Source organism: Taudactylus pleione, unplaced genomic scaffold, assembly GCF_031769625.1.
Source record: "Taudactylus pleione unplaced genomic scaffold, aTauple2 ptg000079l, whole genome shotgun sequence".
Classification (NCBI taxonomy): domain Eukaryota; kingdom Metazoa; phylum Chordata; class Amphibia; order Anura; family Myobatrachidae; genus Taudactylus; species Taudactylus pleione.
Genome location: NW_028284481.1, coordinates 1,966,043 through 1,983,966, shown reverse-complemented (window position 1 = coordinate 1,983,966; position 17,924 = coordinate 1,966,043). Strand labels below are relative to the sequence as shown.

Genomic DNA, 17,924 nt, shown 5'->3' with positions numbered 1-17,924 from the left:
ATGTCATGTGAGGCAGGGGATGGGGAAAGAGTTGGAGGATTGTACAGTGCAGACAGAGATCAGAGGGGAATTCCAAAGCATCTCTGCTCACTACATCCTGTGCCATGTGACTGTGGTTGCCATAGCAGTCACATGACAATGTGGAAACTGCTAACTTATAAATCAGTAGAAGCCGAAGTGATAATTACCAACATTCTCATAGGTGGCCACAGTGATTTATGTTAAAATAAATTGTTTATGGAATTGCTATGGTACATTTATATCTCTGTTCCCCAAAATGATACTATTATTAATATAAAAATTGAAAATTCCAGCTTGAATAGAAAAGTATGCTAAATTATTTTCATTAACTTTAACAAATATAAATCTATTATTTGGATGATATCGGATGTTGGTAGTCAGATCTTTTCCAGTGTGAGTTTAGAAGAGGCCAATAGAGGTCATCTGCCAAACCATTTATACTGAATTATTATCAGAAATTGAGGTAATTTACACACGCTGTAGTATCCGCCCAAATGCCCAGTACGGCTGCAGATATATCAGCATGTGGCCAGCATAGGAACTACTTCTCTCTCAGCAATGGGAATACCTTACTGCTACTCTGCTGTAAGGTCTCCAGCAGGGCATTATATGATGCTATGAGGATATAGTACCTCTTAATACAAGTTTATATAAGTGTGCTTCGAGCATATTCCACTGTGTAATATGTACAGCATTAATGGCTAATGTCTTATACATGTCTCTTTACAGTAGTAACTGACCTCCTCACAGCAGCGTCTGCTCACAGCTGCTCTATAGTCTATTCTAGACCACAACTTGTCCCTTGATTTCAGAAAAGTTGGGAATAGCTTCCTCCAGTTCCTTCCTAAAGCCCACGGGAAGATTTCATACTTGTCCTCTTCATAATCCTCCTCCACTGTATTTGCTAAATATCTATAAAAAGAAAGACAGTCTAGCTCTAGCAGGTCCCTGTTTGACAACGAAGAACATTACTTAGAATATGGGAGTATAAACTTCCCTGACCGTTCTGAGAACATGTTGTTACTTTATTAAAAACAAAATGCATAAAATAAATTGCTGATTGATGTCTAGAATATTATTTATTTTGAAAACAAAGGTTTTTTTTCCGCTTTTGGTGTAGAATCCAATTGCTGTATTTGAAGATATCAATCCACTAGAAATGTAAAGAGAGGGCGGGTTCTGTTTAGGGAAAGGGTGGCATGTGATACTAGAGCCGTAATTAGCCAAATGGTGCGTCGCCTTTCCAACAAACTGGTATACTCTTTTTTAAATTTCCTGTCTAGAAAATAAACCCTTTAAGCTTAAAAGTGTACTGGGACTACTGTATACATATAAACATCCTGACAATCTCTATGCAGGTTACAAATACACAGAGGGTTTGAATAAATCACTTTTGATGATCCTCAATCCATATCAACACAAGCAACTACTTGGATATGAGAAGGGAAATGCAGATAGTACAAGGCAGGGAAAGGCAAGGTGCGACACTCCAGCTGCTTTGAAACTACACATCCCAGCATGCCCTGTAACAGTTTTGCTGTTAGGGTATGCTAAAACTGTAGCAATGCATGCTTGAATTTATAGTTCCCAACCAGCTGAAGTGCCAAACAATTCCTACCCCTGGTAGAGGGAAAGGTCTTACTGCTTGTGATTCATTGAGCTGAACTTAACTGGTCCTTGTGTGTGACACCAAGGGCGGGAATTGTCTGCCCTTCCCTGTAATAAATATGAATACATTACAATCACATTTTATATATGAATTAGACATTGATCTTTGCCTGTACTAATGTTGGCCATACACTGCAAGACTTTGCAGATCATCCAACTAAATGGTAACGAGACAATTAATGAATATAGGCAAGTAATGAATATAAACATGCCTACATACAGTGAATGATGTATGGGTGTGATGTACAGTTCACTGAACAAACTGCCATATTACCAGCTTGTACTGCAGCTATTTTTTTTATTATTACCTGATTACATAACACAAATAAAAAAGACTAGGCATACAGTATACAGCTCAATTCAGAACCGGTCGCTAGATGCGTTCGCTCATTCCCTGCGTAAGCAAATTCGGTTAAGTGACGGCATGGCAGGCGAACGCACGGCAAGGAATAAGCCCGCCCACTATCTCTTGCCGTGCGATCGCTTTGTGTATGCAGACGCCCACCAGCCCGTCTTAAGACGCCCACTAGCGCACGCCATCTCCAGGAAGTGTATGCAACCATCGTTACATCGGATACCATCGGAAGCGTACACAGTGCTTGAGGTAGACTATACCCTACCTCAAGCACTGCGATCGCTTCAGTGTGAAATACAACCAGGTGACGTGTACTATGACGCTGCCTGTTAATTATACAAGCCTCTAAAACGGCGTTATTTCAGTCAGGCACGCCTGCGCTCGCACCTCCACTCCCTCGTTTCTAGTGGCCAGCCCGTTACCACCCAGAAACGGCTTCTCCTGTCACTCACTCTGGTGGGCTATCTAGGCTCGGCGAGCGAATGCTTCCCTCCCCGCGGTGACTCTAGGGATGGCCATCGACCATCGATAATTCATAATCATTGATGGTTTATGGCTTATGTCAAATGTTTTACCATCAAGAGGCGCATATACACCTATCAAAGCTGTGTCGATTGCAGGTGCCTAAAAGCAGGTGGAACTACATGGTGATGACTGGGATAGTTGGCAACCTGAGCTAAATGCCTCTGCGGATTCACCACTGAAGTTGATAGGGTAACTTTGCATTGCTTGTGTCTGTATTAAATGGTTTTGTGAGTGTAGAATATTTTTTTTCATATTATTCACAAGAAGAATGCCTATAGGGCTATTTCACACCTGCCGGTTTTCACCGGCCGGCAAAAATCTGGGCGTTTTTTTGCCGGGTGTGAAATTTAGTGGTAGATGGAAGCGGGTGGGTCCTTTCACACAGCGCAGGCACGGCACGATCGCCGTGTTACAGCTGGGAATATCCGCTGAGAAGGGCAGCTGCCGCGCTGTGCCTGTGCCGTCCCTGCAGGCCAGTGATGTATAGGAAATAATGTTTCCTTTCACATACACCAGCCGGCTGGTACAGCAGCTGCTGCACATGCCCAGAATATGTAGTAAAAAAAAACCCCAAAACAGTAAAAACGGCTCAAAGCCGCAGCATATGAAAGGCACTGAGTGCCTGAAAAAAACGTCCAACTTCTGCCTGATTTTTTGCCGGCCAGGAAAAACCGGCAAGTGTGAAATAGGTCATATTCTGTGTGCAACATCGGGTGTACCTGCACGCGATATACTACATTACAGTGTCAGCGGCTGTGTCTATATTCTGTGTGTGACTCTGGGTGTATCTGCACGCGATATACTACATTATAGTGTCAGTGGCTGTGTCTATATTCTGTGTGCGACTCTGGGTGTATCTGCACGCGATATACTACATTATAGTGTCAGTGGCTGTGCCTATATTTTGTGTGTGACTCTGGGTGTATCTGCACGCGATATACTACATTATAGTGTCAGTGGCTGTGCCTATATTCTGTGTGCGACTCTGGGTGTATCTGCACGCGATATACTACATTATAGTGTCAGTGGCTGTGCCTATATTCTGTGTGCGACTCTGGGTGTATCTGCACGCGATATACTACATTATAGTGTCAGTGGCTGTGTCTATATTCTGTATGCGACTCTGGGTGTATCTGCACGCGATATACTACATTATAGTGTCAGTGGCTGTGTCTATATTCTGTGTGCGACTCTGGGTGTATCTGCACGCGATATACTACATTATAGTGTCAGTGGCTGTGTCTATATTCTGTGTGTGAGTGTATGTGCATGCGATATACTACATTATAGTGTCAGCGGCTGTGTCTATATTCTGTGTGCGACTCTGGGTGTACCTGCACGCGATATACTACATTACAGTGTCAGCGGCTGTGTCTATATTCTGTGTGCGACTCTGGGTGTACCTGCACGCGATATACTACATTACAGTGTCAGCGGCTGTGTCTATATTCTGTGTGTGAGTGTATGTGCACGCGATATACTACATTATAGTGTCAGCGGCTGTGTCTATATTCTGTGTGTGAGTGTATGTGCACATGATATACTACATTACAGTATCAGTGGCTGTGTCTATATTTTGTGTGTGAGTGTATGTGCACATGATATACTACATTATAGTGTCAGCAGCTGTGCCTATATTCTGTGTGTTACTCTGGGTGTACCTGCACGCGATATACTACATTACAGTGTCAGCGGCTGTGTCTATATTCTGTGTGTGAGTGTATGTGCACATGATATACTACATTATAGTGTCAGCAGCTGTGCCTATATTCTGTGTGCGACTCTGGGTGTACCTGCACGCGATATACTACATTACAGTGTCAGCGGCTGTGTCTATATTCTGTGTGTGAGTGTATGTGCACATGATATACTACATTACAGTATCAGTGGCTGTGTCTATATTCTGTGTGTGAGTGTATGTGCACATGATATACTACATTATAGTGTCAGCAGCTGTGCCTATATTCTGTGTGTTACTCTGGGTGTATCTGCACGTGATATACTACATTACAGTGTCTGTGTGTGACTCTGGGTGTATCTGCATGCGATATACTACATTACAGTGTCAGCGGCTGTGTCTATATTCTGTGTGCGACTCTGGGTGTATCTGCATGCGATATACTACATTACAGTGTCAGCGGCTGTGTCTATATTCTGTGTGTGAGTGTATACACACAAGATATACTACATTATAGTGTCAGTGGCTGTGCCTATATTCTGTGTGTTACTCTGGATGTATCTGCACGTGATATACTACATTACAGTGTCAGCAGCTGTGTCTATATTCTGCGTGCGACTCTGGGTGTATCTGCATGCAAAATACTACATTACAGTGTCAGTGGCTGTGTCTATATTCTGTGTGTGAGTGTATGTGCACGTGATATACTACATTATAGTGTCAGTGGCTGTGTCTATATTCTGTGTGTGACTCTGGGTGTATCTGCACGCGATATACTACATTACAGTGTCAGCGGCTGTGTCTATATTCTGTGTGCGACTCTGGGTGTATCTGCAGCGAAATACTACATTACAGTGTTAGTGGCTGTGTCTATATTCTGTGTGTGAGTGTATGTGCACGCGATAACAAGAGATATGGTAAGAACTTACCTTTGTTATCTCTGTTTCTACGAAGTCCATAGGGTCCACAGGGTTGACCTTGGGGTATAGGTTGGGAACCAAATCCGGGCACCACGCAGTTAAAGCTTTTAGCTCCCAGGATGCACTTGGGTCCACTCTCCATATAACCCCCCCCAAGCCAGAGGCACCTTAGTTTGTAAGTAGCCAAAGGCCGGAGGAGAAGAGAAAAAGAGAGAGAAAACTGGAGCACTCAATAACCATACTCACAGAAATGGGAGACGGAAAACCGGTGACCAGCCACACAGCCCATATGAAGCCAGGTGCATCAGGGCAGGCGCCCTGTGGACCCTATGGACTTCGTAGAAATAGAGATAACAAAGGTAAGTTCTTACCATCTCTCTTGTTTTCTACTTCACGGTCCATACGGGGCCCACAGGGTTGACCTTGGGGATGTCCCAAAGCAGTTCAACCAAGGGTGGGGACGCTCCTGTGCTGAGAGGAGAATCCGTCGCCAAAAAGGAAGCATCCTGAGAGGCCAAGGAAACCAATGCCTAGAACCTTAAAAAGGTGTGGACAGAAGACCACGTGGTCACCTAGTAAGGCAAAACAGCCGAGGCGCCACAGCGAGCCGCCCACGAGGGTTACATGGCCCGAGAAAAAACAAGCCTCAACGACAGAAAGGCCTACCCATGGGTAGGCCCCTGAGGAAGACATACGAGGCCATCCAGCTGACATTTGATTATAGGCCGGCCATCCCTTCCTGTGAAAATCAGAAACCGCAGACCACCAATAAGGAGTAAGGAACTTGAACGGATCACATAAATCCAAAGAGGCCGGACCACAGTCAATGAGGCCACACCAACCGAGTGGACTGGGGACTGAATGGCCATACCATAAGTTCCAGAAGAATATGGAACCTAAAAACCACTTTAAGAAGAAACACAGGGCGAGAGCAACTCACACCCTGACATGATGCCCTCCAGAAGAGGGAGCCACATGAGAACGCTCCCAATTCAGACACTCTCCTGGTTGATAGAACCACCCTGAAAGAGAGAGCCTAAACAATAGACCATGTAATGGCTATCACAACCAGCGGTTCCATTGACTGTCCCCGGAGGTAATGAAAAACCACTACTAACTCCCAAGGAGTCCCTAGGGAGGACAAATGGAGGCATAATCCAGAAAACACTCCAAAGGATGAACTGGATACCAGAGTGGAGCAATTCCATATTTTAACCATACTGACAGTGTAGAGATCCGCACTGTCAGGAAGGCCAGGCCGAGGGAGAAACCCAAGCCAGCCAGAAGGAATGCCAGAATATCTGGAGATCCTGGACACCGGAGGATCGTATCAACAGGTACAATACCATAAGAATTATGGCTGCCACAGCCATAATAACAGTTTGTGGTAGGTCCCAGCAAAAGCTGATCTATATGCTCTAATCATTCCATCGATGACAAAGCCAGGGAAGCCATAAGACCACTGTAGGGACGCAGTCAAAGACAAACGACCCAGGTCCAAGGCAAAACCAAGGACCCTGAGACAACAGGTCCGGGCAGTGAAGCATCAGGAATGGAGTATCGATGGAGAGACTCTGAAAATCCAAGTACCCATGACATCTGGGGCAATCAGGAGCCACCAGCAGGAAAGCATCTCCATCTCGATTGAAACACTTCCCTCGAGGAAGAAGGGAGACCGGAGAACACAGGTACGCAAAGTGGAAGGACCAGTTCACCGACAAAGAGTCACTGAAAGTTGCTTCAGAATCCCGAGAGCTGGACTGTAACACCATAGTGTGATAAAGTTAGAAAGACATGAGGGTCACCTCAGGGGCCCCCCCCTGCTCACCAGGTGATGAAACCTCTCTTGGGAAAGAGACTAGTCCCCGGGATGCACATCGTGACGGCTGAGGACTACCGCTTCCCAATGGAGAGCTCCTGAAATGAACGCTGCCGAGATGGTCGGGAGGAGACCCTCGGACTATGTCCGAATGTGTGACATACCTGTCATTGCCACCCAACGAACAGTGTTGCTAAAAAGGAAGCCACTGTCCTGACCCTGTCGGACTGAATCTTTTCAGGTTCACCGGGAAACAAGAGTTATGCCAGAGTGAAGGCCCAAGACAGGCTAAAGTTCCAACAAGTTAATTGACAGGGTGGAATCGACAGACGTCCAACTGCACTGAAATGGATGCGAACCAGACACTGTCCATAGCAAAGAATACCCTGGACGAGATGGCCATAGCCACCCGGAAAGGGACCGACTTACCTCCGGAGAGAGCACATCGTTGGAACAGTGATCCGACAGAAAAAAACTTGTTCCATCTGGAGATAAGCCAATTATGGAAAGGCCTGGAATGGAACTGAGCCCATTCCACCCCTCCAAAGGCAGACACTGAATATTTGACCATGCATCCCAGAGTGTAAAGACATATGTCGACTGCGTAGACATCCATGTACTCCTAATGGAAGAGTGGAGACTCCGTCTTACGCCAGAAGAATTCTCAGATTCTGAGAATCCAGCAGGGCTCCTAGATGAAGAATACCCAGAGAGGGATGCAGGGAGGACTTATTCCCCGTTGATTAAACATCTGCACCCTGAAGAAGCCACGGTCATCCTGACCTGGCTGTAAAGTACCCCGGTGATCCTGCTAAGAGCAGGAGGCCGTCCAGGTACAGGAGCATTGGGATATACGGAACAGGAGAACTGTCAGAAAATCCAAAACGCTGGTAAACCCCTGTGGGGCTGAGGACAGTCCCAACAGACAGAGCCCGAAAAATTGTAAGTGTTGCTGTGATACAGCAAACCTCAGTCCATGCTGAGGAAAGGTCTCTGTAAGTACCCGTAGGCATGCGTCCTGTATATCCAGTGATACCATAAAGTCCCCAGGTTCCAAACATAGTATGATGGAGCATAGGGATGGCCTCCTGAGCCCAGGTAGCTTTAGGAACTGGTTCAGGGAATTGAGACAGAGAATAGGCCAAAGAGGACCATTCAGCCACAGCACCAGAAAGAAAGCAGAACAACCAGTCCCTTGCTGAGAAAGTGGGGATGGCCTAATTAGCTCCGCTTACCGCAACAACTGTATAGCTTTCTGGATTTGTAAGGCCCTGTTCGGGTCTGAATAAGGGCCCGCGTACCATCACATGTAAAGAGGCCGTCTGAGCAAAGAGAGGGCGTACCCTCCTACCCACGTAGCCGCAGCAACTTGACACTAGTACCAGTCTAACTGAGAAAATCGCTATCTCCCAGTGGGAGGCCTGTCTCATCAGGCTGAAGATATATCTGTAGGTTCCGAAGCAGGATCGGCTGGCAGTCCAGGCCTGCTCGTTACTGGACATGTCGGCCCTTGTAGAGGCCGAAGGTCTATGAAGAAACAGACCTTTAGGCTGACCCAGAGGACAAAAAGACTTAACAGACTTAGTCTGAGGCCTTGTAGTGGGCATAGCTGAAGGCGGTAAACTTGTCGTTAGTAATTCTGCCAATGTAACTACAATCTTGTCAAGGTCAGGACCAAACAAGATCTATCCTATAGATGATATTTGCACCTCTGCATTCCCAGAGCGCAGCCATAGGGTATGACTGAGGATACAGTCGCAGCCGGAACTCTGAAAGTTAGGAGACTGGTATCCAATATAGGCATTTCCACCTATGACAACTGCATATATTACGTGAGCGACCAAATACATTTGAACCCCAGACGTGTTGGAGAGGAAAAAACATTACAAATGCATCAGCTCAGTATGCAATAGTATTAACCAATCATGCTATAACCATGGTAGGATGGGTAACAACCCCTGAAAGCGAGTATACTGATTTCAGGCAGAGTTACCACCTACGGATCCGAAGAATCCGACCAGGAATGGGAGGCGTAGTAACGTCTGTAACACGCCCATCCACCCCAGGAGGGGCTCGTGATGACCCTCAGGGAATTGGGACAGGAGGCCAAACACTGTTGTAATACCTCGTATCTGGCAACAGCCAGAGTCCCGCCACGCGATCCACCCGAGGGTGTATGATACAGGTGCAGGTCAACATCCACTCTAACCAGAATGGACCTGCTACCAGCCCTAAAGCAGGGATAATAAAACCTGAAATAGGCTTCCCCCCGTGTAAGAGGGAAAGCGCCCAAAACAGTATCCAGTACACGACAGAGCCAACTGGGAAGTAACCACAGGGCGTCAACCACGCCAATTTGCGTTTCGTAGAAAAACGACATCCACCCAGGGTGGCTGTGGTAATCCCTGCAAGGGGAATGAAAGACTATTGTGGCACCAGGGGGAATTCATATACTGCCCGCAGAGTCCGGCTAGTACAGACTCTGGGGTCCCGCTGAGATCCCCAGATCTGTACTGGCGTCTCAGCGCCAGCGGGGTGACGGAGCGGCAGCTTAGACGTCCTATGGACAGTCCGACGCTGCCGCTCTGAAGAGTCCAAAGTAAAAATAAAATCTTTGTCCATAGAAAAAAATAAAGCTTAGGGGCTGTTAATCAGCTCCCCACTGCACTAACGGTGACCCGACTCCGGCCGGGCACCAACTTAAAACTAAGGTGCCTCTGGCTTGGGGGTGGGGTTATAGGGAGAGTGGACCCAAATGCATCCTGGGAGCTAAAAGCTTTAACTGCGTGGTGCCCGGATTTGGTTCCCAACCTATACCCCAAGGTCAACCCTGTGGACCCCTATGGACCCTGAAGTAGAAATACTACATTACAGTGTCAGCGGCTGTGTCTATATTCTGTGTGCGAATCTGGGTGTATCTGCAAGCGATATACTACCTTATAGTGTCAGTGGCTGTGTCTATATTCTGTGTGCGACTCTGGGTGTATCTGCACGCGATATACTACATTACAGTGTCAGTAGCTGTGTCTATATTCTGTGTGCGACTCTGGGTGTATCTGCACGCAATATACTACATTACAGTATCAGCGGCTGTGTCTATGTTCTGTGTGTGAGTATATGTGCTCGCGATATACTACATTATAGTGTCAGCGGCTGTGTCTATATTCTGTGTGCGACTCCGGGTGTATGTGCATGTGATATACTACATTACAGTGTCAGCGGCTGTGTCTATAATCTGTGTGTGAGTGTATGTGCATGCGATATACTACATTATAGTGTCAGCAGCTGTGTCTATATTCTGTGTGCGACTCTGGGTGTATCTGCATGCGATATACTACATTACAGTGTCAGCGGCTGTGTCTATATTCTGTGTGTGAGTGTATGTACACATGATATACTACATTATAGTGTCAGCAGCTGTGCCTATATTCTGTGTGTTACTCTGGGTGTACCTGCACGCGAAATACTACATTACAGTGTCAGCGGCTGTGTCTATATTCTGTGTGTGAGTGTATCTGCACGCGATATACTACATTATAGTGTCAGCAGCTGTGTCTATATTCTGTGTGTGACTCTGGGTGTATCTGTATTCGAAATACTACATTACAGTATCAGCGGCTGTGCCTATATTCTGTGTGTTACTCTGGGTGTACCTACACGCGAAATACTACATTACAGTGTCAGCGGCTGTGTCTATATTCTGTGTGTGAGTGTATCTGCACGCGATATACTACATTATAGTGTCAGCAGCTGTGTCTATATTCTGTGTGCGACTCTGGGTGTATCTGTATGCGAAATACTACATTACAGTGTCAGCGGCTGTGCCTAGATTCTGTGTGCGACTCTGGGTGTATCTGCAAGCGAAATACTACATTACAGTGTCAGCAGCTGTGCCTATATTCTGTGTGCGGCTCTGGGTGTATCTGCATGCGAAATACTACATTACAGTGTCAGCAGCTGTGTCTATATTCTGTGTGCGACTCTGGGTGTATCTGTATGCGAAATACTACATTACAGTGTCAGCGGCTGTGCCTAAATTCTGTGTGCGACTCTCGGTGTATCTGCAAGCGAAATACTACATTACAGTGTCTGCAAGCGAAATACTACATTACAGTGTCAGCAGCTGTGCCTATATTCTGTGTGTGAGTGTATGTACACATGATATACTACATTACAGTGTCAGCAGCTGTGCCTATATTCTGTGTGCGGCTCTGGGTGTATCTGCATGCAAAATACTACATTACAGTATCAGCGGCTGTGTCTATATTCTGTGTGCGACTCTGGGTGTATCTGCATGCGAAATACTACATTACAGTGTCAGCGGTTGTGACACTGTAACGTAGCATTTTGCATGCAGATACAGCCGCAGTCGCACGCAGAATATAGGAATGCCGCATATCATTTTAATCAGCAGAAGCAGCTTGTGTGTCATATTTGAATCACTTTGTGAAAAAGGTGCATTTGAAGGTAAAAGGTCACACGAAAAGATGCTCGGTGGTACCGAGTCGCGCCACAGTATGGTGTGACTAGAAGGGCTGTTTAATGCGCAAGGAGGCTAGATGTATGTGAACACATCTGTATGAAACTGGTGTAGACCTACACATATCTTGCCATTCTTGTAACTTTGCATGTGCATGCGGCAATAGATTTTATATCGTACTTTGTAAGGCGCTGCGGAACACTTGTGGCGCCATATAAATAAACAATAATAATAATATCTGTGATCCTGACCCAAATTCAGCATCAGCTCCTATGTCTTCAGTCTCCTTGTACAATACCATACCTCCAACTTTGACACCTATTTAGAGCTTGCAAATCCCGTCACAACTGCAAATCCGTACACAGCGTCTCTGCCAAAATATTCTAATGACTCAGCCGCCATCTTGTGCGCAGAGAAGCCCGTCTACGGCATCTCGTATCCTGCTGCTTACATACGAAGGACTAAATATTGGTCGCACATGGAGCATCTGAGCAACCCTTTGCGGTCTCAGAATCTCACCTTAGACGCTGGGATTTCTGCAGCTGCGTACGAATTCGCGGAGGCTTATTAGGGCACGCCCAGAATATGGTCCTCACATGCCTGCATTTTTGTAGACAATACGCTGACTACCTGTCCCTCACTTTGCAAATAAAATCCTCATTGCGAACGCCATCTCAAACCCATCACCGCATATGCGCAGTGTGGCTCTGTCACATGCACAGTGGGCCTGATTCAGACCTGCTCACGAGCGCTGAGCGCTCGCAAGCAGGTCGATGTTGGCCCAGTGCGCATGCGCACGACAGAGGCGGCTCCGTTGTGCGCATGCGCGAGACCCTGATAGCGATGGGCAACCCGTCACTCTGGGTCTCGCAACAAAGGGGGCGTGCTGTCGATGTTGAGCCAAAAGCACTCCAGGGCTTGCGGCAACGAGACCCTACCACAAGGGTCTCGTCGCAAGCCCGATGGTCGCGATGGTCTTGACCATCGCGACCATCTTCCTGGCCGCTCGCTATAGCTGTGGGTGGTCACCCACAGCTATGCGAGCAGCCAGGAGGCCGCTCTAAAAATACAATAGGCGGGCACTGATTCAGAGCGTGCGCTCTGAAAGAGCGTCCGGTTTGAATCAGGCCCAGTATCCACAATTCGCTCCTGTGTGTCCGACATCCATATTGTGTGCACCTAAGAATCAGGCCCTAGTGTCACTGTAGATTCCTGACTTTATAGACACAAGGGGGGGGAAATACATGTATTATGTTTGCTTGAAAGGTAAACGCTGGCTGCTTTTCATGTAGCCCACAAATACTGGGAATTTTTATGTGACACTTCAATTTAGAATTGAGTTTGGACACGTCCCTCCCATATCTAAATCTCTCATTACATATCTCCCCACCTGCCAAGGTGCAAAGTTACTTCACATTAGATCTACAATAAAAATAATTGTAACACTTTCATTAATAAGTAATACTCACAAAGCAAAAAAGAAATTAGCTCTGGTGTACTCATTCATACTGAATCCTGCTCTCTTGAAATAAACGAAGGTCATCGCTAATAGATACTGTACAAAATAAAAATGTATTCATTAAAACTTAATCTGATAAAGTATAATACTTCATTGCTTAGATGTAATAAAGAAGATCAAAGCAGATATGCATTCCTCTTTACCTGGATAAAATGCAGTAATTACAGAAAATATATATTGTATATTCTGTAATTAGATAGAACTTCTGCGTAAAATAACTTTTCAAAATATACCTACACTTACTTTTACAACATTTCAGGAAGGGATTTGAACACCAAACCTCCTATACCATATTCATACACTTTACTTGTGAGCAATCAGTAATAGCATAATTTGTGTGCACCTTATGAATAAAAACTTTTTGTTAAATCCCCCTCTAATTAAAACACATATTCCTCAGCATACCACACAGGGGACTTGAACACCCAAACCTCATACACCACAATCAGACACTTAACACATGAACTATTTGCTCCTACGTAGGAAGCCTTGTAATTCTAACTACTGTATATGAAACTAGTTGTAAGTGTCAGTTTAAACAATTACAGTAGATCTATATAGTGAGCAGCCGCACATCCAATCCCCTGCAGCCAGACACTACATAGTTCTGCTTAGCTACTTAAATTTGTTTAAATTAACAATTAGATTTAGCTTCTTAAAGCTAGAATTACCAGGCTATCTATGCAGGAGAAAATAGCTCAATGTGTTAGGTGTCTGACTGTGGTATATGAGGTTGAGAGTTTGAGTCCTGGGTATGGTATGTTGAGCAATATTAATTACAGGGGGGGTTAATTTAAGATGCACATATCTCCTGTATGTACGGGAGCCAATCAAACAAGCCTGTCTGCATCCACCCCCCCCCCAACTTGCGATGACCGTCAGACAGTGTTTCTGGGTTTACCCCTACATGACCCATCTCACATCTTATCTAATTGTGTTTTACATATCAAGACATAATTCCTCATCATCTAGTCCTTGCCAAATCCTACAATTAATAAGTAAAATCTCATGCGATAAATAACACCTAACAAATTGTATTTATCATTATTTATTCAACGAAAATAAAACAACATGAAGAAGCCATATGTGAAAAAGTAACTACAACCTATGATTTAATAGTTGGTACAAATGTCTTTAGTATCAATAACAAAAATGTTTTCTCTTCTATCATATTCTAGGAGTTTTATCCCACTCCACCTTACGACACTGTTTTAGTTCATTGTTGTTTTAGGGAATTTACTAATGGACAGCTCTCCTAAGATTCACAAACTCATTGGGGTTGAGGTCTGGATTTTGACTTTCCAAAACCTTTATTATTGTCTTACTCAGACATTCAGTTGTGTATCTTCTGGTGTGCTTACAATAATTGTCTTGTAGAATAATCCGATTTCAGACCAGCTTCAATTGTTGAACATATGGGGCAAAATGTACTAAGCGGCGGGTTCTAAACCCCAGCAGTTTGGTGGCAGTTTGACGGCGGGTTCTATTCTGTTCTAAACCCCAGGGGTTTGGTGGCGGTTTTGCAGCAGTTTCTAAATGACAGCCCTGTTCTATTCTATTCTATTATAAAATGTGTTTTGACTGCAGTTTTGCAGCGGTTTTGGCCTTAGTAAAACTGCAGATAGCAAAAACAAAACACATTTTAGAATAGAGTAGAACACGGATGTCATTTAGAAACAGCTGCAAAGGCGCCACCAAACCCCCGGGGTTTAGAACAGAATAGAACCCGCCACCAAACCGCCGGGGTTAGAACCCGCCGCTTAGTAAATTTTGCCCATGGCATGTTTTCCTATACAGTATTCTGGTGTGGAGAGGAATACATGGTGAATTCTCAGACTGAGTCCCAAATCATGTCCCCTCCACCTGTATAATAGGGTGATAGAGCCAAAATCACTCCAGGGCTTGTGGTTGAGAAACCCGACCACAGGGTTTCACTCGCAAGTCCGATGGTCACGATGGTCAAGACCATCGCGACCATCTTGTTGGACGCTCGTATATGCTGTGGGTGGTGACCCACAGCTATACGAGCGTCCAGGAGGACGCTCCATTTTAATGGAGGAGGGCCCTGATTCAGAGCGAGCGCTCTGGTCACAGCGGTGTGAATATTTAGCACAAGCAGCTTCTGTTGATTAAAAAGATATGCCGCATGCCTGTGTTCTGTGTAACGTAGCATTCGCATGCAGATACAGCCGCAGTCGCTCACAGAGTATAGGCATGCTGCATATCATTTTAATCAGCAGAAGATGCGTGTGCTACCAATATGCATCGAATAAGACACATTTGAAGGAAAAAAGTTGCATGAAAAGACGCTTGGCGTTACTGAGTCCCACCATGGAATGGCGGGACTAGAAGGGCTGTTTAACGCGCTACATGTATGAGGACACGCGTACTGTGTTTGGTTTTCGGTATGCCTGGCTTTAGATCAAACAACCGCAATTTGAGGTCATCTGTCCAGAGGACATAGGGCCTGATTCAGACCCGCTAGCAAGCGGGTCGATGGTGGCCCAGTGCGCAAGTGCAGCGTGCGCGAGCCCCGCAGCGAGTGAGACCTTCACTCACTCCGGAGTTCACAGCAAAACGGGGCGGCTGTCGAAGTTGATTGGCAGCTCGCTACTGTTTTGTAGGCGGGTAGGGGGGTGGCTGAACAAACGGAGGCGTTCAAGAAGGAACGCCTGCCGTTTGTGGGCGTCCCTACTGACATCACTCGTGATGTCAGTAGTGGACTTCCGGCTTTATAAGAGCTGGAAGTCCACTCGGCATTGCGAGTGCTGAGACCCTACCTTAGGGTTTCCGCGCAATGCCGATGGTCGCCATGATCGCGACCATCTCCTGCCCGCTCACACTAGCTGTGGGTGGGCACCCACAGCTTAGCGAGTGGACAGGAAAATAAATAAATAAATACTCCCTGCCCTGATTCAGAGCGTGCGCTCGCAAATAGCGAGCGGCTCTGAATCAGGCCCATAGTTTGAGAGATCTTGTGTTTCCGTCAGATGCAATTTTGCAAACACAAGCTTTTCATTAACAGTCTTTTTGGAGTAAAATGGTTACCCTTCCATGAAAGCCGACCATTGCCAGTCTTTTTCTGATAGTAGAATCATCAAGGTTGACAGGTAGTCAGCTGGGAGAGGCCTTACAGAGAGGCACACCTTGTGGCACTTTATAGATGGCACTTAACTGTGTGACTGACTACAACCTATTAACGGGCTTCTAGATCTCAGAAATATGTGCTGGAAAACCCTTGCTGCCCATGGGGCCCACACAAAGCGGAAAGCAGCTGTGCCATTGGGGGAGACGGGAACAAGAATATCTCCCACCATTAGTAACACATTGTTACCTGTAGGGCATGAAGAGGCTTGTTCCCACATTTCTAAGTGTGCCCCATACTCCAGAAGGAGATGCATGCACCTCTCAGACAATTCTACTGTCTCTAGTTATGCCACCAAGAATAGGAGGGAGAGAAGCCCCTCTCCACAAATACTGTGACAAAAGAAAACTATAGAGAACATACAGACTCTGAAGCCTACCGTATGTTCACCTACTGAGGAATCTAAGCTAAAACTGATTAGTAGTTATGTTCACATTATGTCCAGACTCCTGGTGACAATACCCTTTAGTAGCTGGGCGCTACTGGTATACACTGGTGAAGACAGGTTAGTAAAAATCGTATTCTTTTAACGGGATGTAGTCAAAATATTGACATTTACAAAGTCAACTTTCATAATGTCGACGTCACAATGTCAACATTGTTAAAATGTTGATAATGTTACTGATACAGTGGCAGAGGGAGCATTTCCCTAGCCTGAAGTGTTCCCTTTTACAAGCATGACTGGGGAGTCAGAGAATGACGAGAGCGGCAGTGTAACGCGGAATGATGTACCCACTACTGAAGTAGGAAATGTTGTTGAACAAGTTGACGCATCTGTAAGTGAGAAAAGCGATCTTTGCCTCACAACAGTTTAAAGACCCAACTCTGGTAAAGGCCGGAGAAAATGTAAAAGTGGTTGTTGGAAAGCCAGTACAGCCTGATAGTAGGTTGTCATACCGTCACAGGGCAGTACGTCAAGATTTGTTGTACAAAGGGCTCGATTCAATTCAGCGTGCTGTTTAGTCCGTTAGTTGCCAGTTACGTCGGAGAATGCAGTTTTTTGCGACAACCTTGGTGTTTAGTCACGAGTGCCGACATTCTCAAACTAAAGTGCCGGCCGTGAGGCTGTTAGCGCCGTGCTAAGTCGGAAAACAGCCTCGCGAGAAGGTGTGTTAAGAAATCCTTTAGTCGGACCAAACAGCGCACTGAATGAAATAGCTCCAGGAGTTCCCTCCCGGAGCTATTCAGCATCGCGCTGAATTGGATTGAGCCCTAAGTGTCGTAGAAAGTAGACGATATTGTGGAACAATTGATAGTTCATAAGACATATAGAACAGTGATAGACCTGGCTCATGGTCACATAACTGCAGGACATCTAGGGGTAGGAAAAACTTTAGAGAGAATTTTACAGTGTTTTTTACTGGCTAGGGGTCCATAGAGATGTATCTGACTACTGTGCACCCTGCCCTGAGTGTCAGTACCATGCTCCAAGGCCACATTTTTGAAGTCTGCTTGTCCCATTACCCATTACTGAGGTGACAGTATAGCTATGGATTTATTTGGACATCTAATAACGTCTGCCCGGGGCCTTCAATATATTTTAGTAGTAATGGACTACGCTACCAAATACCCATAAGCCATACAATTGCGCAATACGTCCACAAAGACAGTTGCTAGGGAACTAGTGCATGTCTTTAGCAGAGTGGGAATACCTAAGGAAATCCTAACTGATGAGGGTACCCCATTTATGTCAAGAATCATGAAAGAGTTGTGTCACCTGTTTAAGGTTACTCATCTAAGGACCTCCATATATCACCCTCAGACTGATGGTTTAGTGCAGAGGTTTTACAAAAC

General features: G+C 45.6%; 1 protein-coding gene across 3 annotated transcripts in view; it reads right to left on the bottom strand.

Annotated features, from left to right (window-relative positions):
- The window catches only part of SPDYA (speedy/RINGO cell cycle regulator family member A), a 74,242-nt gene that overhangs the window by 32,904 nt on the left and 23,414 nt on the right, over window positions 1–17,924 (bottom strand). For all 3 annotated transcript variants that reach the window (XR_015877734.1, XM_088467961.1, XM_088467960.1), the window contains exons 4-5: window positions 12,936–13,021; window positions 762–933 (exon numbers count right to left, since the gene is read on the bottom strand). Coding sequence is in view for 2 of the 3 variants with exons in the window: in XM_088467961.1 (XP_088324087.1) it covers window positions 762–933; window positions 12,936–13,021 (258 nt within the window). In the remaining variant the exon portion in view is untranslated. The remainder of the gene's footprint in view (window positions 1–761; window positions 934–12,935; window positions 13,022–17,924) is intronic.